The 25985-nt window shown below is 37.9% G+C and overlaps 2 protein-coding genes across 5 annotated transcripts in view; one reads left to right on the forward strand and one right to left on the reverse strand.

Moving 5' to 3' along the window:
* Positions 1-25985, forward strand: part of si:ch211-140l13.3 (centromere protein J) — a 27076-nt gene continuing 1091 nt past the window's right edge. The window contains exons 1-17 of one of the 4 annotated variants that reach the window (XM_066677145.1): positions 1-78; positions 236-385; positions 807-1009; positions 1247-1328; positions 4436-4582; positions 7737-7875; positions 8047-8146; positions 8425-9583; positions 9816-9936; positions 10516-10606; positions 12060-12269; positions 20555-20662; positions 22627-22687; positions 22872-22960; positions 23825-23926; positions 24219-24359; positions 25861-25945. In XM_066677145.1, coding sequence (XP_066533242.1) covers positions 69-78; positions 236-385; positions 807-1009; positions 1247-1328; positions 4436-4582; positions 7737-7875; positions 8047-8146; positions 8425-9583; positions 9816-9936; positions 10516-10606; positions 12060-12269; positions 20555-20662; positions 22627-22687; positions 22872-22960; positions 23825-23926; positions 24219-24359; positions 25861-25945 — 2998 coding nt within the window. In that variant the 5' untranslated portion in view covers positions 1-68. Of the gene's footprint in view, positions 386-751; positions 1010-1246; positions 1329-4435; positions 4583-7736; positions 7876-8046; positions 8147-8424; positions 9584-9815; positions 9937-10515; positions 10607-12059; positions 12270-20554; positions 20663-22626; positions 22688-22871; positions 22961-23824; positions 23927-24218; positions 24360-25860; positions 25946-25985 lie in introns of all 4 variants that reach the window. The other 3 variants (XM_066677147.1, XM_066677146.1, XM_066677148.1) reach the window with 3 other exon arrangements.
* On the reverse strand, positions 4598-6809 carry gpr31 (G protein-coupled receptor 31). Its single transcript, XM_066677149.1, has one exon. It carries the CDS (start codon positions 6617-6619, stop codon positions 5690-5692), a length of 930 nt encoding a protein of 309 aa, XP_066533246.1. The 5' UTR covers positions 6620-6809; the 3' UTR covers positions 4598-5689.

Consider the following 25985-nt stretch of genomic DNA (forward strand, 5'->3'; position numbering starts at 1 on the left):
GTTTGAAATTGCCCATTTGAGACTGTCGTTGCTGCTCAGAAGTGGATGTAACTTATTGTTACTCACAAATGTTTGGAAGTAAGGTTTAAGTACAAAATCAGGTCCTTTAAAGCTTTTTTTTTATATCAATCCGCCTATTATAGCTCTCTGCTCCATTGCCATGTACAGAAAACATAGCTAGATGAATAAGTATTAATATAAAGGAGTAATTGCTACGTCTTTTCTCCGTGTGCAGAGGTGAGGGTTGGTTGTTCAGGTCTGACAGCGTCCAAACCTCCACTGTGTACAGTTTCTATAACTACTGAGAGAGCGGCTAATCCCACACAAGCTAAAGTTAAAAACAGGGTCACAGCTTTAGTTCTCAGAGAAATACCAGACGAGAAAGGTATGATTTTTATTCATTTATTTGTATGTAAAAACATTTTTAAGTGGTCTCAGACAGGAGGGATTTGCTTTTAAATATATGCTAATTCAGTGCTTTTAGGTAACTAGCTTAACTTCGTGTTAATTTTTTTATGCCGTTCAAAATGTCATGAGAACGTGTCCTCATACTTTTGATTTATTATCTTACAGTTATAAACTGGAATTTCATAAATGAATTAATGTCTCAAAATAATACATTATTTCCGCACCTCACAATAAAGTATTAGGGTACATATATAACATCACAAAACTCATTCCAACAAGCAAATCATGTTTATGAGGTTTTACTGGCTGTTTTAATTTATTTATACTGAATCTTTAAAACAAGGTTACAGGGACAATGTCAGCTAAAATCCCCCGCCTCGGGCCTTCGGTTCCTGCAGCTGAAGTCGAGATAATCTCAGAGGTGAGGTCACCTGTAGCTCCTTTCTGCTCCTGTGACGGACCAAGAGGTGAAGGTGAAGAAGATGGGGGTCTTCATGTGGTAGGATTATGTCCAGTTTCTCTCTCTGAGGCAGTAAAGCCAGGTGGTCTCCAGCAGGTGGCGCTGAAATGTAGCTGCCATCCTCTCCATCCGCCATCCGAGGTCAGCAAAGCATCTTAATAGTTTATAGTGGATTTATTTATGTTTTTATTTGAATTTGTTGTTTGTCAAGGACAGTGTACATTAATTAACTATATAGGCTGAATAAGCCATTGGCTATGGGATGTCAAGAGTCACACTTAAATAGAGCATTAAAAACAATGATAAAAATGTTCACAAGTTTATAATCATAAATATATTTATACAACTTGTGTTTTTCTCCTATGGCCTGTTGTGCAGGAGCAACGTTTACAGCTTCAGCTAAAGCAGATGCAGAAGGTCCTTCATGAGCAGAATGCATTGCTGTTCTTCTTGAGTCCAGGTAAGTCAATAAAACATGACACACCAAGCAAGCAAATACACATTATGAGTAACAGTCTGTGAGGTGGATGGTTAAGGTTAAAACAAACCTACTGAGACCAATCATACATCAATGTTCATGATCCCAACCTTACATATGTGCTTGGATTCACCTTACACCCTGTACTGACACCATAGAAAATACAACATTTTAAAAAGGCACCAGTATTGCTTCAAAAATACACTCAATTCTAAGGATATTACACAAACCTGTGTTCACACACCAACACCACCCAGAGTCACAGTCTAAATATTAAAGATTTAAACAGAATGACATGTGCTGTGTTTGCAATACTGGGTATTTACTTATTTAGAAGGGGAAGAATATTTATGATGTAAAATCTTAAGCAATTCACTGTACACGAGCGAGTTTAGTAAACAGCCGTGAAAACAAAATATTACCCAGTTTCAGATCCCAATGCATTGCAACACAAGACTACTGAAGTGTATGAATCACTCTGAGGGCAAGAGCTAAAACTCTCCACATTATAAGAGTGTCTTGTTGCCATGACATGTATGAATGCATATTACCCTCATTATAGGTATTCCCAATAAAACTATTTGCTTACTTCAGTGTCTTCAAAATTCTGCTGCCAGAATTCTGTCTTACACTAAGAAATCCACCCACATTACTCCTAATCTACACTGGCTACTTGTCTACCTTTTATATACAATTAAAACTATTACTCTCCTACAAGTCTCTACACAGTCTTGCACCCTGATATTTAACTGAACTCCTTCATTTGTACTCTCCAGCCACTTAGGTCTTCTAATGTTGGCTCTCAGTAGGTGGTAGATCCTTTAGAGTTTCAGCTCCAAAATTGTGAAATACTTCTAAGTAAATTAAGCATATTATTATCAACAAACATACTGTGCATTATGAATAATGTAGGGAACCACATTTGATTACCCAGTTGATTGGCCATGGCCGTCTATTATTCATGCGTCCCTGTGTTAAAATCCATCATTACAATCATTGTCAATAAACACCATTTCTCTCTGCAGAGTCAAGTTTGTGAATATAATTCACGTTGTGTTTATCAGGCTACACTCTTATAAATAAAGGTACTACCAAGGGTTATTTGAGCAATGACACAGAAGAACCTCTATTTGTTCCACAAAGAACCTGGTTCGTTTAAGAAATGGGGCTCAAGGAATGGGTTTTTAAAGGTTTAAAACTTTAAAAGTTAGTACTTTTATTAGTACCTTTATGTTCAAAAGTGTAAGGACGAAAAGGACCATCCACGTTGTTACCGTAAATTGCAAAACTCAGAGTCTGACAGAGAATAGGTCTGGATCCTTTGTTCTGAAACAGTTCTCAAACTGTGGTCCCTTCAAAACCTGTTTTGATATGTGATGCAGGTATTAAATTTGATTGTATAGTTAAACAATACCCTTTAATAAATCAGATATCATGTTTTGTACTGTTTTCTATGTAATACAAGTCAGAAAGAATTTACTAATAACTACCCTCTATATACAGCGACCCTGAAATGGATAAGCGGGAAAGATGATGATGATACTCTCTATATTTATTTACATTTCACACAGTTTCCCAAATTTTAGGATTTGAGTTTTCAATACTGAGAACGAGAAAAACAATGATTATATAAGTAGTATTACAAAAAAACAAAACTCACATAAAGACATTTAAAACAGCACATGCTTCTTTAACCACATTTAAGCAATGTTTATTGTAAGGGATCTACGTTGTCAATCAAATGTAGACTGAATCTGCAAGTCTCATTTCCAGCTCAGAGATACAGTCATGTGAGGGAAAAAAAAGCCAAAGGGGGATAACATCATGGAGAATGTAGGTTGATAATGTAGTCATTCAAAAGAAAAGATACAATCATCCTGAGTAGAGGACCCACCCTTTTTTTACAATTCTCTTCTACACAGTAATGCAAGCCTCTGTAATTATCACGGCAGTTACTGATGGATGATTCTGGTTTATGTCTTGACAAGTCTAGAAAGTCTCAAATGTTTTCAGCAATACCACTGTTTAAAGATCAGCAGATCCTGTAAAGTCCAAAGTTTCCGGTAAACAAATAAAACACCATGGATTGCTTTGACAGATCATACACTTTGGAAACCTGCGCTGGGATCAGTCTGAGATCTGAGTTCTATACAAAATGTAACACATACAAAAATCTGGAAATTTTTTTAAAGATCTGACTGTATTTGATCGAGATTTTCTTCTATCAAGAGGAAGCAGAATGCAGCTTAAATCAATAACCCAATTAAATTACACTGTTACTAATTTATAAGTTAATAAATAATATTTCGTGGGTTTCCTCTGGGTGCTCTGGTTTCCTCCTCCGGGACCCACCGCGTCCCTGAACTGGATATAAGCGGTTGCAGACAATGAATGAAGGAATGAATAATATTTTATTATCATTTATCATCTTAGAATCTCAATTAAACCAGGCTGCTGCAGAAAACCTGTACTAAATTATGAAAATCACACTGATCTTTAGGGAGGTTTTTAGTTAGACTTGCATTAACACATATTAAAACAAGCAGTTCAGTCTAAATGTTGTTTTGTTGCCAAAATCTTATTTTTTTTAAATTACATTCTTCAAAATAGTCATGTGCAACATATAAATATATATATACTATCAAACATACATATGTATGTATGTACAATTCCTTTATTATTGAACCATGTTATAGAAATCTTAAGATGTGCTTTATGAACCAGAAATCTATCATACTGACATATCTGGAAACCCCGTAAGGCTTATTGACATGGGAATGCTTGCATGACTGACTTTAATTAGAGCAAGCTTCATGAAGAGACTTGTTGTGGTAGGTGACTCAGTACAGACCCAGTGTTTAAAATGAGTTTAGTGGAGGCATAAGAGATTTTCACAGATAGGATAAAAACATTTAAACACAAAATTGCAAAAGCTTTTATGGAACAATATACATTTGCCTTTCACAGGATATATACAATATACTTTAAAATACAGACAAACTTTACACACACAGTTTTTGCAGTAAAATATGTCTGTGAAATCCAGTGTAAGTGCATTCAGATGTTGATTTGTATCCTGTTTCTTTCAGGACAAATGTTATCCCACACTTTCTCGACTCAGTTCCCTGGCCATTCACCGGGACAGTGTCCTGAAATGGATTCAGTCATTCACACAAGTAATAGAGCTAGACAGGAGTCAGAAGAGGCAGCTTGTTCTCAGGCAAAACACAAAGCTGGTAAGCTTCCACCCAAATGATTTTCTTTTTCTAGACATTGGCTAATGTTGTTTTCCATAGGAATGCATATCAGTGCTAGCCCGTTCTTGTACAAATTTGCCACGAGGTCTTTTGGACCCACAGCTATTTAATGTGGTCTGAACAGAACGCTAAGCTCCTAACTGTGCTAAGCAAACATGGTGCTGGCTGAGAACACAACCAGTCCATAGATTTCTAGACCCTGTGCAAAAGAAAGTCTCAGTGGCTGCCCCTCCCTTCTCTTGAGAATGCTGTACTCAGATTTAGTGACAGTGCAGACTACACTGTTTGTGCCCAAACAAGAAGGGATACCAAGGGGTGGTGGGGCAAAGTGTATGTATTAGATGTGACACTAATTATCTAGATAATTGTATTTTTACCTCAAAGCAAAGTGTTTGTTCAACTCTGTTGAGGACTCTAAAGGCTCTGGGTAATTAACGGAATGCAACATTTGGCAGATGCTGTTTTCCAGAGACACTTTCTATTTTAATACTCTAACATTGGTACTCTAAAGAATTATTAGGAGTATTTCTCAGTGACTTTACTCTTTGGTATATAATGGTGTATGTGCTCAAGCTTTAGCAATGTCTCTAAATAAAACACACTTTTTTACATAAGATATTGAGGTTTTTTTTTCAGTTTTCAAATAATTGGAGCTTGGCTTTTTTAATACATCCAACTTTGTATAAATAATACCAAACAAGGATGAACATTTAGCACACAAAAATACAGAATGTTTGTCAGACTAATAAGTAATAAAATAAGTAATAAAATACAGAAGCCTGAGCTTTTTCCATATTTATAATGACCTTGTATACCCCTCTAAAATCAAAACAAAATGTTATAAAACATGTTGTAAGACACAGATACACATAACAACAACGTGGCACACTTTTTATCTCAATATTTTGCATCTTTGTTTTTCTTACATTTATAATACACACGCTAACAGAGAAAAACGTTAATGGCTCAGTAACTTTAATTATCTGTAGACCTGTTAAATAAAACTGAAGTTTAAGCTAGGCTACATGTTCAAGTTTTCTGTTTGAAAGGAAATAATTTAAATATTTCACTCATAATGAACGAACCTCACCGATGTTCTAAGTGTTTGTTTTTCATTAGAAAGGGAAGGTAGGTTGATAGATATAAATCTTTGAACTTCGTGCTGCTGAGGCAGTACACGATGGGGTCCAGGAGACAGTCCAAATAGGAGAGGCACATGAGACCATCATGAACTCGAACTGCAATCTCCTCTGCTTTGGCATCCTCCCTCGCCCTCATGATCAACAGCACCATCCTCGATAAGGCGGATGGCAAGAAACAGAGAGAGAAGACCAGAATGACAGCGATGACCAGGAACATGGCTCTTTGCAGCTTGGTCCTATCGCCCACACTCTTCTCCTTCAAGCGGTTGGTGATGCGTATGGTGCAGTACACCAACACTGTGAAAGGGATCAGGACCTGGCTGAAAAACACCACCTCTCTGAGGACTTCCACAACAATGTAATCATCGGGGTTATTGTAAGTTTGGCAGCACTCGAAGGTCTTCAGCATCGTTGGGATGGTCATAGGGAGCAGTAATATCCAGATAAGAATGGAGATGAGGACGGAGCGTTTCAGAATCTTGAGGGGGTTTTTTATTCCTGGATGCACCACGCTGAAGTAACGGTTAATGGAAACAATAGTCAGAAAACCAATGCTGGCTCCTCGGTTCAGGAACAGCAGGAAGAGGACTGCTCTACACATGATGTCATTTTCACTGCGTCTCTCTCCTTTCCGAAAACTGTCTGCTCTTACCAGCAAACAAATAAGCAGCAGGATGTCAGCCAGCACGAGATTAAACAAGAAAATATTGTTGCTCTTTGATTTCCAGAACTTGAGCTTAAAGATGAAAATGTACATCACGGAAACGTTCAAAGGAAGAGCCAGGATAAACTCCATTATCATCACAGAGAAGTAGAACATGTACAACTCCGGGTTTCTGGCCGTACAGTTTTCGCTTGGGTGGTTGAAGCCCATTGTCCACTCCTTGGAGTCAAAAATTCTTCCCTTGTGAAATTAGGTGTCCAGGAATGTAAACAAGTCCGTGATTGTTAAAAAGAGAAAAAAGCAAAAACTGTATCCTTAAAAAGATTTTCAAGCCGCATGCTTAGTGGCTGGTCTTCCAGAAGCTCTGTGTGTTGCTTGCTTGCTGCAGAGTGCATCAGAGTGTCTCTGTTGCTGCTGTTTTAAATTGCTCAGACTTGTTGGCAGAACACTTCCCATGCCTGAGGAGGCACGTCACAACAAGCTCAAGAGATATGCAGCCAGTCCCATGAGAGAATGACCCAGGCACAAAAAAAAAAAACCTCTATGGAAAAATGTCATCAGTCACATCAACCTCTAGTAACTGCGCCACATTTGTCATCTTTCAAGACAACGTTTTATTCCTCAATCCACCTTCAGCTGGTTCTTTGGGGATTTCCTTTACAGAGTAATATCGGCTGATGAGTTAATGGTTGTGCAATAAAGATCATGCTGAAAGATAAATCCATTTACAAAGCGTAAATGCCTCATTTGTCAAGTGTATGAAGCATAATAAATTTAATTGGTACACATTATTTCTGGCTAGGACTCAACATTTTTTATGAATATTAAACGTAATCCTGAGTTTAAAAACAGCAGTCAATAAACAGGCTAACATGATTTAAAAAAATTTTTTAAATACAACCAATTACTTTCTAAGTTCTTAGGTTTTGTCTTGTTTTCTTTTGTGTTATTTTATTATACAACTTTCTTTGGCTATATACTCAGGCTCAGTACATCAGTAACCATATCTGACAAGTCTAAGCTTGTTTGGAACTTAAAAAGGAATGATTCACAGACAGGCAAGAGGACATGACCCCATTCAGATGTTTTATTGCTCCTGTTAGATTTTTTAATTTAATGTCTCGTTAAAGTCTTTTATAGATGCCTTAAATGTAACATTTGCCAAAGCAGTACAAATATATACAAAACATGTTGTCTGGTCAATTTCCAAAAAAGATCAAAAGGTTGATGGTGTGATTAAAGTGTTAAGGTTAACAGAAGATTTGTAATGTTCTACTCAATAAATTAAGTGAGCATTCTTTGAGTCAGTGATCTTTTTATGCTTTAGACCAGGTTCCTCCAGAACCTGCGAGTACAAAAAGGAGTTTGTCTCCTGTAGAAGAGGAGTGCTCCGAGTCTGTTGAGGAGAATAGCTCTATCAGTCCATTTGGAGTGAGAAGAATACCTCCGGCAAACCCTGAAGAAAGGTGCTGCACACTAAATCACACAATATGATGCTTAAAGATAAACTGGTTTTTAGAGTTAGATTAATCTATGATTAATTATGTTTTCTGTACAGAAGCTTTAAACAGCAGTAAAGTATATCATTGTAGTACTCGTAAATGTCTATGTATTTTAATACTGTTATATCTACTCAGGCCCATTTGTCCAGGGCTGAAAGAGAAGGAGAAAACATTTGAAGATCTTGTTGAAGAGCAGCTGAGAGTGGATAAATTAGTCCAAAGACCTCATAAGCAGGTGGGAGCATTTTTTTTTTAAGAATAATGTGAATCTCTGGCATAATTAGTTTTGAACATAGCCATTGTTTTCCAAACAGGGAGTTCTCACTCCTCAAATTTCAATTCTCTTTACTCCCTAGCAGCTAAATACAGCGTCACAATGTTCATAAATGCTGTATAAACGGAATGCCCTAGTTTTTCAGTTTAACTATGTCTTTAAAGTATAAAACAAATACTTGGAGGCACGTTTGTAGGTTTAATGCATTGCTGGTTATTTTACTGTGTACACTCCCTCAGATCATAACAGGGGAAAGAGGGACAGAGAAGAGGAGCTTCCTTCGTAAAGGGGATGGCAGATCTAGGACTGGAAAGAGCAGGGATGGTATAGAGAAGATCCAATCTACATCCAGTAGCCAAAAGGCCAAGCACATGGACTCTGTCCAGCTGCAGAGAACCTCAGCATCCTCTCTACAGCACAGTGACACTGAGAGATGGATTAAAAGTAGCCATTATACTGAACTAATAAGAAGTACAGCACTGCAGTGTTCATCTATGAAGATGAAATGTGAAGGCAAACACCCCAGTGGTCAAAGATCTGCAATTGCAAGGCTTCAGAGTAAAAGTATTCCTTCACATGACGTCAAAGAACAAGGGAGTGGTGCTGTGGTTCCATCAGATGAAAGACAAACTTCATGTGTACTTCAAGCTTGGGATCCTGATGGTAAATCCTGCCAAAAATGTGAAGAACATTCAAAAGAACCTATTATGACTGGAGAATTAAAAAATAAAAGTCTCTGTCAAAGCTATGCTAAACCTTCAAATAGTAAGGGCGACTTTAAAGCCAGTCCATATGAAGAAAGGGTCAGCTTTAAGAAGATAAATGACCACATTGTGAGAGTATGTGGAAGAAAAGGTCATTCACCCTGCAGTCTGGATGGACATGCTATCCAAGCTGAACCAAGCTTAGAAAAGTTAAGTCTGACCACTGAGGTCATGCAGCTGGTGTTTGATAGCAATTCTAGTGACAGTTCTAGTGATGAAGATAATATTATAATATCTCAAAGTCGATTTCCAACACCTTCAAATGCATCAAAGCTGGAGTTATCTGATGAGGATTATGCCAGTGATGCTCCGAGTGAGACTGGGGACTCTCCACAGGACAGAGTCAAGGCTCCTCACTGTGTCGCAGCACAGTTTTCCAGCTCGTCTGATTCTGAGGAGGCCAGTCACTCTGAACTCCAGTGTCTAAGCTGGTCTGAGACTGAGAAGAACAAGGCAAATGCAAGAGCTCATCAAACTGAAAATAAAAGGGCCACAGAGGACAGTGGTGGCTTTATAACATCCTGCTCTTCAGACCTTCTGAATAAGATCTTCCCTCAGATCAGTTCTACTAGACAAGACAAAGCTGACAGTGGACACTTGGGCAGAGACTGTAATGCTCAGCACTCTGCAAATGGTGAGAGGGTTTTTAAACTTTGGACTCACACCTTTAGTTTGATGGATCCCTGATAATATATGAGAGATTTTTTTAACATCTTTATTATATTAAGAGCTTTTAGTCTATTTTTTTGGAAGTTTGTAGGTTCTGGATCACAAACACCATCTCAGTCCCAAAGTTGATAAATGGGGCTTCCTCACTTCAGAGAACACCATTCCAAACCAATGTTTCTATTTATGAAATTTTACAGGTAATGAACCATCAAAGAAAGTTCTGGGCAAGAATGACTTGGGCACCAAAGCTACACCAAGCACTTACTTGATGATGGACAAGATGAAGACAGAGCAGGACAAAGCGCTGACCTTCATCAGGTATTATAGAAGATTTAGTGATTAATATGTGTAGAGTTTTCAACTTAATCTCTGAGTGTGACATCTGGGAACATGGTGCATAATGCAGATGTTTTCCTTGTGTGGAGAATGAAAAGAGAAAATCAGTTATTCTAAGCAGATGCACTAAAAGGAGTCGGTGTGGAGATGTTGAAATTCTTGCCCTAATTTTGTCAGAGTATTTTTCTAAATGTCATGCCAGTGTGATGTCAATCCCTATACCACATGGCAATTAGGCTGAAAATCTCTGATGTGGTCTTTTAATATATGTCAGACTTCCTGGATGTTTTTTTTTTTTAGAATTTTAGATGACTCACACAGTATTTAGATGAAACCAACCTACGATGTCCTAAAGATTTGTGAAAGGAGGACAAAGCAAAGGGTTGCTAAAGAGTTCCTGTTACAAGCTTTAAAAGCTATAAAGCTGAAATAAGATAGATTTCCATTTTACACTTGGATATATGTCATTAATTTTAATGTGAGACAATTCACATTCTCATGTATGTGCCAATACACCTGTAATACATTAACAATCTATTTTACATGATTTGATCTTGATAGAACTGAAATGGATCAGTTGGCTAACAAAAAAAGCCCAAAATCTTCACATCACACCCCTGAGGACAAAGGTCAGGAGTTCAACAAGCCTCAGGTACCAAAGAAGTTAAATACCATTTTAAGCTTTGGGATATAATTATTAGTCATTATTATACAACAAGAGAACAGTCTGTTTTCATAGTGAATCTCTTGTATATGGGAGTAAAGGGTAGGCGACAAGGGTCAGGTTTTCCTGGTTAGCTATGGTGAGTACCTACATGTTGTGGTCTGTAATGCTCTGAACCAAGCGAAGGGTGACTGTGGCACAAATCCGAGACTTGTTAGTGATAGACTAGGTTCACTGTGGGAATAAAACAATTTGTTAGAGGGAGTGTGATCCTCTAGACTAGGGATAATTAATTAAAATTCAGTTAGAGAATATTTTCTCAATAATTTGCATTATGATCAGTATCCTGTACATTAAAATTGCCTTATAATTATATGACAAATCAAATTACACTTTCAGTTACATTTCAGTATATTTCAACAAGATTTATAAATAACAAATACTGTAAATAAAATTTACTTTTTTATTTCAAGTAAAATTTACAAATAAAACAGATTTATTTTAAAAACAAATGCATATTTTAAATTATTCCCCAATTAAATATGTAGTTGCAGTTGACTTTACTGCTTTTCCTTAACCAGTAATCTGATTCTGGCTCTTAATCCTGGATGGCAGGACTTTTTTAACAGCAAGCCGAATGGGTCTTTATGCTGAAGGACGGTACTTTATTCGTAAACAAGATCCATGTTCAGCGTTATAAGAATTTCAACCGGTAATCGCTCCCTTCTTATTAAAGTTTCTGGAAAGTGTCCCAAAAGAGCTTTTATCACGTCCCTTTGGGCTATTTTTACTGGCCCCAGGACAGTGCCGTCTGGAGCCCTGCCCTGTGTGTGTCACTCATTGGAGTCACGGCGCTCATCATAATGCAGAGCTCTGATTGGCTGAGTAGCCTCATGTGTGACATGCACAAACGCATGCGATTATTCTGGTAATTCCCTGGAGCGCTAAACCTGAACTGTAACAACTAGAAGATTACACCAATTAAAACAAACTTTCTGTTCAAAATTAAACGGCTCTTAATAGTTTCAGTTACAGATTCAGGTCCGGATAGGACAGTGTCTGTGACAGGACCCGGACTGTGGGACGGCTATTCGTGATCCCTGCTATAGACAATCTTCTGTAAGAAAACCTTGGGTCTGGCTGTTCGTATGGACATCGATTAATTTCACATTGATTAAGGGCACTTCAGCCGTAAATGCTCGCTTCTCTAACTTCAAGGCCACGGCTGCCCCCAGAGCATTTATTTAGCATATGATTGTTTAGAATCTCAGGCAACAACTCTAAAGCTTCAGAAGCTGTGGTCCTTTTAAAAATCCCATTGCAATTCATAGCTTATATCCCACAAATATGTCACAGCCACCCTTTGTAAATAGAATAAATCCACCTTTCACTGTGTACCTTTTGTGTGTGTGTGTGTGTGTGTGTGTGTGTGTGTGTGAAGGATCTCAGGCAGCAAATTGAGTCTCTAAAAGCGCAGTTGAATAAAAGGGAATGTGAGTGGTGGCAGGTTCACAGTGAGCTGCAGAGTCGTGTGGACGCTCTCACCAGAGAGAACCAGCTGCTGCTGAGCCAGTCTCCTGAGTCTGCAGAATGTAAGAGACCAAACCACAGCACCGACAGCACCTCCCCTCACACAGGATCACCAGTCACGGTGAGATTTCTCACACTTGAAACATCCAGGTTCTCAGACTGGGAAAGTTGCCTCCTGGAAGGCTATATGGGGGTGTGAAGGGGCCACAGCAGAGTTTCAGAAGATGAGTTCATATTCGGCTTGGATTATATTGAAGTGGCACTTGTTTAAAATGGTGGATTTTTATTCAACATTGTAAATGTTGATATAACAGTCAATTCAGTACCTGCTTTACAAATTATCTGCAAGGTAAAGGAGTAGCACCATGCCAGTTCAGTGATAGCCAGCAAAGTGGAGATCATCCTAGTAATGCTTGAATAACACTGACTAATGAAATACATTGTATTATGTTGTTATTGACAATTACACACAAAAATATACATATATTATACAATGAAGTTACATTGAATTAGGAAAAGCTAATTTAATATGAATTACAACTTATTTTAAATAAATATAATAAAAAAGGATACCTGCTTATTGGACATCCATGCACCTGGACAGATTTAATCTATGGCAGCCTTTTGTTTTTTTGTTAACCTTTATGGAAAAGCTGAACTTATTAAATGGGTTCGCAGAATATTCTCTTTCAAAATTTAAATTTCATATAGTAGTTTCTAATAACTACCAAAATCATCTGATTATAAGTGATGAACAAAACAGTCCAGTAAACCTTTTTAAACAATATGGCTTCCTAACTCTAACCTGTATTCTGTACAAAGTGATGCTGATAGAGTTCTGAGAATTTAAAAAAAAGTAAAGCATTATCGTACACTGCTAAAATGAGGCCAGTTTACTAGACCAAATTAAGTCTTACTAACTCTGGGAGTATTCTTTGTTGGTTTAATATTTTTGTGTTTTAGGTTTTATATGATTTAGAGATATAGTAAGAATATGGTGACTTTCACAAAAATGTTGGAACTGGTGCAACTTTTTTGGGGTCTTTTGTGATATGTCAAACAACTTCAGTGGACAACAGCCTCTGCTTGAATACATCAGGAATAAATTGCTTCCACTATGTTTTGCAAGACCTTAACCAGCGATAACCTCGCTGTGCTATGTGTACACGTTACATATAGTACCTACACTGCTCAGTTTGTACCAGATGTAAGCAGGGACTAAAGATCCTGGTTCCAGGGTCCAGGTATCAGATTTGGCCAGTGGAAAAGCAAAAGAGTTCGTGCTTGTTCGTGCTGATAGAAATGAATCGTTAGGAAAGGGCAGAGGTGGAGGTGTCTGTATGTTTTTGAGAGTTGGTGCAAATAATACACAGTAAGAGAAGCTATCTGCACTCCTGACGTTGACAGTATTTGTCTGAGCTTAAGGCTGTTATATTTATTTAATTTGGAAATGTGATCATCTGTACCACCCAGCACTAATGCATCAAGAGCTGCATATGTTCTAGCCAACTGTGTCCAAAGCAGTGCTCAACTGGCGCCTCTTCCTTCATTTTAGGTGATTTTAACCACTGTAAACTGGAAGCAATTGAAGAACAAGAGATGGTAATATTTAGATAAATGTTATGGTTACATTATGAATGGTTAGAAAAACCTAACCCCCCTTAGAAAACTCTTAAAGCACAGTACATCTAATACCAGTATATAAGACTTTACTCAGCCATTGGTTAAAACTGTGACGTTGTGGAAGTAGGAAAGCATCGAAAGTTGTTTCTCATTTACAGTTTGGGTCATTGTCCATAATACATTCATTCATTCATTGTCATTTGTTGTAACTACTATTCCAGTTCGGGGTCACGATGGGTCTGGAGCCTACCTGGAATAACTAGGCGCAAGGCAGGAACACACCCTGGAGGGGGCGCCAGTCATTCACATGGCAACACACACTCACACATTCACTCACACCTATGGACACTTTTTAGTCACCAATCCACATGTGTTTTTGGACTGTGGGAGGAAACTGGAGCACCCAGAGGAAACCCAAGGGAACACGGGAGGAACACACCAAACTCCTCACAGACAGTCACCCCAAGCGGGACTTGAACCACCAACTCCACGTCCCTGGAGCTGTGTGACTGCGGCACTACCTGCTGCACCACTGTGCCGCCCTGTCCATAATACATGTGTTAATTAATTCATGTGGTTATGTTGATCATATAAACTTTTGTACAGACAATGTGCTTGTTAAAAAAAGACAAAATAATATATTCTAACAATAAGCCATACATAAAACAAGTAAAGGATCATATCAATAGCAAAAAAAGCAGCTTTTAGGAATTGGGATTGAGAAAAGTTTAAAGTGTCACCAAAAGAATAACTAGTTGCTGAAAGAAGCCTGGGGGTGATAAAGAGATATAGAACAAACTATAAAAAGTTCTGCGACTGCATGAAAGCTATAACCCAAATGGAACCAAATATAAATCACCTTGTTACCACAGATGTTTACATAAAGCTAATGAATTAAATAATTTTTATCATAGGTTTGAAACAAAAGAATATACTCATAAATGTAACTATGTGTTTGGAACTATTTTATGTGATCCTGGGTACAGCTGGAAGCAGACCCACACAGGGTTCAGTTCAGTTTCCTTCAGTTGTGCACTAAAAAAGTCCTGTTGGAATATTGGCCCTACTACTGAAGGATTGTGCAGAAGAACCCATACCAGCATGGTGCCCCATTTTGCAGCAGTCATTGCATGTGCATACAGTTCCCACACTCTTAAAACATTACACCACTACACAGTTATCAGTACTGATGCTCTCCAGGCTTTTGTGAGTTCACTGATTGTTTAAACTTTGTATACAAATTAATGTATGAGTAGACATTCAGGCAACTATGTACTGAATTTATATTATATATAAAGATGGTGGTACATCCAGCTAACATTCAGAGATGGCAACTTTTGTTCAGTGATGTGATGTAAATAATCTCACTGTAAATCTGATGAAAGCGGAAAAATATATTTGGCACCAGAGTTTTAGTAGAAGTCTGTCCTTTGTTCATTCATGACACCCCCATTAAACAGGTTTGCTTTTATGAATACCTTGGTGTTTATATAGACAGTGTGTTCACCTGGAAGGTGAGAGTCTGTGCTCTAGATTACAAAAAAGCTTATATTTTTTTTAGAAGTCTCATACCGTATGTGATCAGCCAGAGGCTTATATTTGTATTCTACCACATGGTTTTAAAGAGCTTGGTTGACTATGGTATGCAGGCATGATGTGGAAATCTTTTAGGGCAGTTAAAATCTTGGCTTATCTCTGTGGTTAAGACAGCTATGAAGGTTATAGGGAGGAAACAATATAAGTCTCTACAGGCTATCTACGAGCGATCTGTTCACAGAGGAGCATAGAAAATAGCAGCTAAACTGTCCTATTCAGAGTACCAGTTCCTACTGTCAGGCAGAAGGTTGTTTGCCAAGGTGTAGGCTCAATAGAAATAAAAACACATGGGTGCCAGTTTCCTTTAAGTTTTTGAATAAGGTTTAGGAGTTGTGCAATATTGAGAGTGATGTACAATGCTAAAGGACTGTGCAATATACAAAGACACTTTTAAGACTTAAAGACTGTGAGTTGGGTAACTTGAGATGTTTTTTATACAGTGTATATGTGAATGTGTGTATGTATGTATGCATTTGTTGAAATGTTGTAGCAGTTGTAGCCAAGTGTGGTCCAACACACTGGTGTGTAGATCTGTAGTATTGTAATCTGGTGTGTAGATCTGTAGTATGGTAATCGGGTGTGTAGATCTGTAGTATTGTAATCTGGTGTGTAGACCTGTAGTAATGTAATCTGGTGTGTAGACCTGTAGTATTGTAATCTGGTGTGTAGATCTGTAGTATTGTAATCTTGTCTGTAGACCTGTAGTAATGTTATCTGGTGTGTAGATCTATAGTGTTGTAACCTGGTGTGTAGACCTGTAGTAAAGTAATCTGGTGTGTAGATCTGTAGTATTGCAATCTTGTCTGTAGACCTGTAGCAATTGTATCTGTTGTGTAGACCTGTAGTAAAGTAATCTGGTGTGTAGATCTGTAGTATTGTAATCTGGTGTGTAGATCTGTAGTATTGTAATCTTGTCTGTAGACCTGTAGCAATTGTATCTGGTGTGTAGACCTGTAGTAAAGTAATCTGGTGTGTAGATCTGTAGTGTTGTAATCTGGTGTGTAGATCTGTAGTATTGTAATCTTGTCTGTAGACCTGTAGCAATTTTATCTGGTGTGTAGACCTGTAGTAAAGTAATCTGGTGTGTAGATCTGTAGTATTGTAATCTGGTGTGTAGATCTGTAGTATTGTAATCTTGTCTGTAGACCTGTAGCAATTTTATCTGGTGTGTAGACCTGTAGTATTGTAATCTGGTGTGTAGATCTGTAGTATTGTAATCTGGTGTGTAGACCTGTAGTAAAGTAATCTGGTGTGTAGATCTGTAGTAAAGTAATCTGGTGTGTAGATCTGTAGTATTGTAATCTGGTGTGTAGATCTGTAGTATTGTAATCTTGTCTGTAGACCTGTAGCAATTTTATCTGGTGTGTAGACCTGTAGTAAAGTAATCTGATGTGTAGATCTGTAGTATTGTAATCTGGTGTGTAGATCTGTAGTATTGTAATCTTGTCTGTAGACCTGTAGCAATTTTATCTGTTGTGTAGACCTGTAGTAAAGTAATCTGGTGTGTAGATCTGTAGTATTGTAATCTTACCCTAGACCCATACACTCTCAAACTGCTGGTTTTCTCAGTACAATGGACTGGCAACTCAGGATACCACAGTCAACATCATTCAGGATGTTTGGTAAGAAACCACTTGTTCAGAAGCAGGAAGTGCAACCAAATATTAAGCCAAGATTTTAGACAGGACTCTGAAACATTATCCCTGTAGCTAGTTTAAAAAACTAGAATCATGTCTTCTGTGAATGTAAGCTGTAATAAAGACAAAAGGTTATTCACTCCAAAGGTGTATAGCCCTGTTACAGTGGTGCTCAAGCACACTTAAAACGAGTCAGAGCACCCCTAAAATTATGAGTGAATTTATGATTTTTGTTGGTTTAAGTTTAAGGCTAAACATAATATTTTAACAACGAAAACACAGCAGTCCACTTTGCTTGCAGTAGCTGTGGTGAGCACACACACACACACACACACACACACACACACACACACACACACACACACACACACTCTAGTGACAGTTAGAGTTTTGACTATCTGTGGTGTGGTGGTTCCAGCAAGAAACTCAGACGTGGATTTATTTGCTTTATCATTCAGCACCAAGACATTAAAGTCGTTAGCTACAGTCCTCATTTTTGCTGCACTGAATAACATAACACTTTTTGTTATTGTTAGGTTAACTTAGTGTTTTTGACTTGAACATAATGAGTGGTCTCTATTGTCCAATACTATCTGCAACCACAAATAAAATTGTTAACAACAAATTTGTTATTGTCATTTAACATATATATTTAATCTTTTTGCAAGTGTATAGTAAACCTCTGTTTTGTTTTGTTTGTTTTTTTGCACAACTTTTCATGTGCCCAAACTTGATTAATCCCATCCATGCCCTCAGAACTTTGGCATGATTTAACAAGGTGTGGTTGCATCCACAGGGGCCCAGTTTCTTCTGTAACTAGTATAATTTACATTCACCAAGTTTTATTTATTTACTGGTGACAGGACAAATTGGTGGATCTTTTCAATAGAACTATATGGATGTTTGCTTTCCCTTTTCTTTAACAGTTTGTACAAGATTTTAAAATGTGTTAATCACATTTGATTCTCAGTTTAGCCCAGGTTTGTGATAGAGTTTTGCCTGATATTGTGTGTGGACTGGAGCCAAATTTCCAATGGCAAGAAGCAGTGAAGACAGCAACAAAACAAATCTGAGGAGTTTCTCTATTGCCCTGCATTTAAGAGGATTGAATACAGAGATGCATCTCTTGCTCAGACTCTTTTCTGTTTAGCCTTATTTCTGTAGCTGTGCAGCAATCAGATCCCACACCATTCACTCACAGAGCCAAACGTAACCTGTGACTCTTTCAGAATTTTCATTTAAAATATATTCAGGATCCACTCTCTGCAAGACAACGTTGCTGTTCCTAACTGAATAATTTGAACTAAATTGATCTGAATTCTAGTTAAACTGAACATCATGTTCCTGCCACACCCAAAACCCTTGTGACAGAGTGGTGCAGACTTCTCTGTTCCTAAAATGGAGTTACTCAAACTGCATGACCTGAGCTGGTGTGATGCAACACATCAGTCACATGTGGTTTGCTTGTGATCTCTTTATGGTGTAGATGATATAATATCTTAAACATACTGCAGGCACCTTACTTTTGTTATTGTGTATGATTCATAGCTTGTAGTGGTGTAAACATTAACATTTTAATAGCATGTTAGTTGTAGTTGAGCCAGTATACGCAAAGGTTTTTACAGCACAATTATTATTTAATACATTATTTTTTTATATTTTATCTATATTTTTAGGCTAATGCTACATATCCACTTGCACTTTTTCCAGAGTCCCTTCCCTCAGGGTTGGATTATGTTGTTGTTACAGAATCTCTGCTTTTTCTTTTGTATTCTGTTCTTCGCGCATGTTGCGAAATTAGAGTAAATTATCTGTTGTGAACCATCAGCCGTAAAAGTTGCAGTCTGCTCTCACATTAGGTCAGCATGTTTAAGGTGCAAATATTCTTCATAAGAAGTGTTATTCAGATGGCTTTCTGATAAATTAATCTAGAAGTGTAATCTAGAAGATTACATTTCCTGTTTGTAACAAATGCTGATATGGTACGCATTTCCCAAGAAGATGCTTTGATATTTCTGCTGGGTTTTCTATGTACTTGCGCAGACAAACATCCGGGTAGACAAACTGGTAGACTTCAGGATGAAGGTGACCACAACCAGGCCCTTTACCACCATGGGTCAGCATGTTAAGTGTGTACAAATACCTGGGTGTCCTCCTCGACAACAAACTGGATTGGGGGGCCAACACAGAGTCTTTGTATAGGAAAGGGAAGACCTACTTTTTAAGGAAGCACAGGTCCCTTTAAGGTGTGCAGCCAGATATACGCGATGGAATACATTGTGTATTCAGAGTTTCACTGATCACACAGTCACACTTTGTTAGTTATATAATTACAGTCTGTAGTTCATCTGTTACTATCTGTATTTTATTTTCCTCCTCTCACCCTGTTCTTCAGTTGTCAGAACCCCCACATGACCACAGCAGAGCAGGTATGATTTGAATGGTGGATCATTCACAGAGTCGCAGTGACGCTGGCGAGGTGGTGGTGTGTTAGTGTGTGTTGTGCAGGTATGAGTGGATCAGACACAGCAGTGCTGCTGGAGTTTAAAGCCCTCTGTGTCGCTGCTGGACTGTAAATAGTCCAGCATCCTGTGTCCACTGTGTCCAAGGACAAGGAGACAACCAACACAAACTGCAGCAACAGACGAGCTACCCTGACTTTACATCTACAAGGTGGACTAATGATGTAGGAGTGTCTCAGAGTGGACAGTGTGTGGTCACATTGTTTAAAAACTTCAGCAACACTGCTGTGTCTGATCCACTCATATCAGCGCAACACATATTAACACACCAAAACCACATCACTGTCACTGCAGTGTTGAGAATGATCCACCACCGGAATCATACCTGCTATGTGGGGTAATCCTGACCATTAAAGAACAGGTTGAAAGGGGGGAAATAAAATATACAAAGCAACAAATGGGCTATAGTCTTAATTATAAAACTGCAAAGTCCTCCTGTGGTCAGTGGAGTTGACACAATGGACAGTGAGTGTAGAAATAAGATGGTGGTCATAAAGTTATTGCTGATTCCTGTGTAATATAATGATCACTCTAAACTGGATTAATTTTACGTCAGACTGCAAATGACTACATTGTGAAGAAATATTGAACTGACACCTCTGACTCAGCTCTTCAGCTGAACAGACCATTGCATGTTTTACGCTGTTTGTACTCTGCCTGAGCTCCACTAGTTGAATTTTATGCAAATTTGTACTTGCAGAGCACAACAGACCCTATAATATGGCATTTATAAATAAATTACCTATGTGTTTCTAAAACAGTTGAGCTTTTAAGAGAGTTGATGCATTTTTAGAATGAAAACTGCTTATTTTTATAGTAATGTGGCAGCACACAATTTAAGTTTTTCACCTGGTGCTGTTTCTAAAACAGTACTCAGATCCCAGGCTCTTTTGTAATCTGAAGTGAGTGCTTATGAATATATACCCTTTGTTGTTGTTTTTTTGTTTGTTTGTTTGTTTTTTATTCTGTAGGATCTTTAAATATATTTAAGTATTGTTGTACTGTTTGAATGTTGTGTTTTCTGACAGAGTGCAGAAGGCAGTGAGGCTTCTGCTCGTGTGGGATCAGTTTCACACAGGAGGAGCTCAACTCCAGCTCTCAGGGAGAGAAACGAGGCCACAACAGCAGGAAACATGGTCAGCATACTAACATTTCTTTTGTTTTATTTAATACAATACAATATGACTAATTGGCAAAAGTTATGGCCCATAATTTATGGACACTGGCACATCCAAAATATCAGCTGAAATAAAGGTATTATAAATAAAGGCAGATTCCACTCTTCTGGGTGGCTCTACAGTGAATGCTGGGACATTGCTGGGATTTGAGGTCATACAGCCGTGAGAGCATCAATGAGGTCAGGTCCTGATGTCGGATAATGAACTCTGCATCACAAACTTAACTCAAACTTATGCCAAAGATATTGAATTTTGCTCTCCGTTGCTCTCTCACCTTTATAAATAATGAAAGAGCAACCAACTGCAGTAAGACACGGCATCCATGAACATCCTCAAAATGATCTGAATCGTTGTAATGGGCCTGTGAATGTCAGGACTGAACCTGAAAACAATGAGAAATGATTGCCTGGTCAGATGAGTCCAGTTTTCTTGTCCATCTCTTGGACAGCCAGGTACATGTGTGACATTTCTGTGTTGAAATCATGGCACCAGTGGGAAGAAGACAAGCCAGCTGAGGGAGTGGAATGCACTGGGCAGTGTTCTAGTGGCGATCCAGGAATTCATGAGGACATAGGTTTGAAATAGACAGCATGCTAGACAGGTGTTCTTATGGATCATTTGTGTGTGTGTGTGTCTGTATGTAAAATATATATATATATGTATATAATACACACACATGCACATGGCACATGTCGATATTAAATATTGAAAATTAAAAGGGTTTTCCTTCTCCTGTAAAATTACTGTTTTTCATGTTTTTTATTGGACAGTGTGTGTGTGTGTGTGTGTGTGTGTGTGTATTTATATATTCTGTACTTGCACACATTCATAATGACAGTGCTATTAGGGAACTTAGAACAGGAACTTCGCTGAATGCTGTTAAAGTCTGTTTGTAAGTATTTTTTACAATGGGTAGGATGTAACTGGGCACACTCCTTAGAACAGGAACTTCTACAAGGAACTATCCATTTTAAAATAAGCATTTTAAATATAGACTATGTGGCCAAAATTAGACAAATGTATGTCCAAATATTTCAGAATATATAATATTAATAGATTTGTATCCATTTTTGCTGTAATAGCAGCTTTTACTCTTCTGAGAATTCTTTAGAGTAAATTGTGAAATATTTCTGTTCTGTCCATTTATTTGATGGCATTCAGCCATGGGAAATTTAGTCAAGTCAGACACTGATCTTTGGCTGGTTAGATTTGGATTATAAACATTCCATTCCATTCCATTCGATGGAGCTCTATCATTTCAAAGAACACAGTGCATTACTTCACAGTCAAAATGCTTAAAAACCCCAATTACAGTACACCTACTGAACATTACATTTATTGAATAAAACCATTTGACAGATTGTGGTCAAGGTAAATTTGATTTCTATTGGCTCATTCGAGTGTGTAATGTGGTCTGAAGAGCTGGTTAAGCAGCCCATTAATAGTTCATGATGGTTCACACAGCTAATCGACCCAGAACTGCATCAATAATTCCTACCTGTGTAATGAATATGCCCAACGCCATCTCTCACAGTGTAAGGGTTAAAACCTGATTTTAGATCGCCATTGTTGGCTCTTTTCATAATTCATGGATCCGGTTAACTGATTAATAAACCATGGAACAGAGGTCAGTAAAACTTAGCATAGGAATTCTTATGTGGTGAATGTCAAAGAGCACTTGTCAGTGCTGCTCAATATTCTCATCACCATGTTCCAGTCTGTTATATAACATTATGAAGATTAGGGAGATTTTCTTTTTAAAAACAGCCATAAAAAGCTGAATTTTCCCAATAAATATTTTGTTTTTCATTTAAGATTTTCTGCTTTTCATAGTTTAAGTGTTTAGTGGCTAATTTTATTTCAAAATAATTGTATTCTCTGAATATTATACAGTAATCTATTACTTTATTGTGCACCTTCAGTTGAACAAGCTCTGCATTAATAGAGGTCAAGAAAAGAAAGAGTGGGAAACCTGTTCTATAAGTGAGTGTGTACTTTGTTTATCCAAACATTATAATCTAGCATTTAATGCAAAAGCAAAGGTAGTATAGTAGTAAAACCGTTTTCTATGGCATTCTTTAATGAGTGGAGGCAGTGACCTGTAGGACATGCTTGATCAAATTTCACTTGTATACATTGCTCTTATATGTCATCTATTTTTCAAAAGGTAGGGACTCCTCTAATTCAAGGGAGTCTACAAAGTCACTGAGCCCAGAAGAGAGTGACACGGTTCCATACAGTAACAACAGAGCAAAGGTTTGTGCTTCCACATTTCACTCAACCTTAACACCTGAATTTTAACATGCCAAATTTTAAAGGTCTCTTTAGAAAACTCTTCCTGTTCAACCACCATCCTCAAATTCATCCACTCAGGCAAAGGGACTGAAGCACAATCACATGTTCATTAATATGTTGTGTTTATATATGTTGAGGTCTCCAAACTTACATAGAGCAACATGTAAGTGTTAGTAAGTAACACTTAGTAAGTGTTTCACATGCAACTCAGACAAAGCTCGGGGGGGTCACATTTATATTAAATGCTGTTTGTTCAAGGCTTGTTCTGATGGAGGCAAATTAGGGTGAAAGGTGACAGAAGCAGTTGTTCTGTGCTAAAGTGGAACTCACTGTACATCAACAAAAAAAACAGCATGTTCTGAGTCAGAGCTTGGATGAACAGACATGACGGAGATATTGTGGAGTGGTAATGTTTCCAAAGAATGTTTCCTTCTTACTGATATAGAAACAGTGATGTGTTTCAGCCCACACTCTATAGAAACCGGATGTTTCCTCCTTAAAATACCAGGCTTATTATAATATTTACTAATCAGCAATTGTTGGAATGCAGTTGATTACATTGCAGTCTATGTAACTATCAACAGCAATAAACACTCTTATATAAGAAACCTGGAGGTTTATGTTAAAACATTAGGCAAAGCTAAATTTATCTTATCATATTTTATATCAATTTAAACCTGAATAACACTCCAGCTACTACCACGTTCCACTTTTTACATATCAGAGGAGTGTAAGACTGTAAGGCCTGTGATAGGCTTGATGATAGATTCTGTTATTCTCTACAGTTGGGGAGTGTTACCATCACATAATTGTGTTTTATTTCAGGTAAGTTTTCTCAGTCCTGGGATGAATAACAGTTACATGCCTTTTGCTGCTGAAGGCAGTAAAGCTGTTGTCATGGAGGAGGTTCGATATCCAGATGGTAAGGTAAGGTGCTCATGTATGCACATGTGGTTTTGTCTGGTTTCAATATAACTAGTCATGTGCTGATGACTAATTGTCTACAAACTTTTGGCCATTTAATAATTTACATAACACAAATAAATATGCAATTTTTCTGCATTTAACAGCACCTTTTTCTAGGCAGACTCTAACTTTATCATACTGCACAGGCCACATTTAATGCTTTATTGTCTCCCAACTTTCAAAATTCAGTAAACAGTGAGTGTGTTTTAAAATGTTGTCTTTTTTGTCCTTTCTTCCCCCCAATGTTCTGCAGATAGAGCAGCTACTCTCAGATGGCTCACGCGTGATTGTTTTCCGTAACGGCACTAAAAAGGAGATTGGAGTGGATCCGCGATCAGTCACAGTGACGTTTTTTAATGGAGATGTTAAACACACATTTCCTGACGGGACCGTGGTATGTTCTCAGTAGACTGAGGGGATTGGTGTCGCCAATTTGTGAACAATTGTTAGTGCATAATTAAGCAAATAATGTTATCCTAGATCTTACTGAGAGTTCTGTGTATGCACGTTGACGAAGGAGGGTATACTTTAAAAACTCAGAACAGAGGTCATTTAAATACATCAGTCTTAAAGGCACAGAAACTAAAGCATGTTTCATTTTAAGAGATCTCTGATAGACTGGTGCCCTGTGTTCCTGCCTTGGGTCCAGTGTGTTTAGAGAAGATAAAGGAATGAAAAGTTGTGTTTTGACTGGATTTATTTATTTATTTTTGTTTTATATTTGTAAATGGTGGCGGCACGGTGGCGCAGCAGGTAGTGTCGCAGTCACACAGCTCCAGGGACCTGGAGGTTGTGGGTTCGATTCCCGCTCCGGGTGACTGTCTGTGAGGAGTTGGTGTGTTCTCCCCGTGTCCGCATGGGTTTCCTCCAGGTGCTCCGGTTTTCCTCCCACAGTCCAAAAACACCCGTTGGTAGGTTGATTGGCTACTCAAAAATGGTCATAGGTGTGAATGTGTGAGTGTGTGTTGCCCTGTGAAGGACTGGCGCCCCCTCCAGGGTGTATTCCCGCCTTGTGCCCAATGATTCCAGGTAGGCTCTGGACCCACCGTGTTCCTGAATTGGATAAGCGGTTACAGATAATGGATGGATGGATGGATTTGTTAATGGTTCACTGCTATGATCTTAAATGATGACAAATAGTCCAACTATAATATGAGTGACAAACTGAACTGATTCACCCTTCACAGTTAAACCCTGCTTTATTCACCCCATTGCGTATGCACAGGCTTTATTTGAACACCACTTTATGACCACCCATCTAGTGTTTATAAATCAGAATGTTATTTATACCTGCTCTTTTCCAGACAATGAGCTGTGAATACTGCAAGAAATTTTAGACCATGTACAGGACTTAAAAAGGCCCAAATAAGTCTAATGTTTTTGACTTGATTGTGGCTACATCCATGTAGTTCATCCTTATATTCTAGAGAGCCTGTTTTGTGCTGATTGTTACATTACTGAAGGGAATTGTGTATTACATTATAGGTAATATTTCATGGAATACATGCAAATAGAATGCTAATATATTTGTGTTTTCACTAAATTACTGAGTTAAATAGGCAATTTAACTGACATAATTACATTTTATATATATATATATATATATATATATATATATATATATATATATATATATGAGAGAGAGAGAGAGAGAGAGAGAGATTGGGGGACTCTGTGTTTCTTTACGGATATTGCATTAGGGCCTGTTAAGGAAGTCTTTGAGTGAGTATTTCATCATAGTATTATTAATCACTCTTTAAGCCTTTGTTTATCTTCACACCTTAAAATCCCAACGGATTACAGCATTCTGGTGTCGCTCAACTCAATTCTAGAGAAACAGGACTTTTCTCTTTATAAAGAAGGAGTGATGATTCACCTTAGCTTTCTCTTTGTAGGTTTACTGTTATTGTGACTCTCAGACAACTCACTCCACATACCCGTCTGGTCTAGAGATTCTAGAGTTTCCAAATAATCAAAAAGGTAAGACACAACTCTGTGTTCTGACATCTGTTTATTTACC

Source organism: Hoplias malabaricus, chromosome 7 (assembly GCF_029633855.1).
Source record: "Hoplias malabaricus isolate fHopMal1 chromosome 7, fHopMal1.hap1, whole genome shotgun sequence".
NCBI classification, from domain to species: Eukaryota; Metazoa; Chordata; class Actinopteri; order Characiformes; family Erythrinidae; genus Hoplias; species Hoplias malabaricus.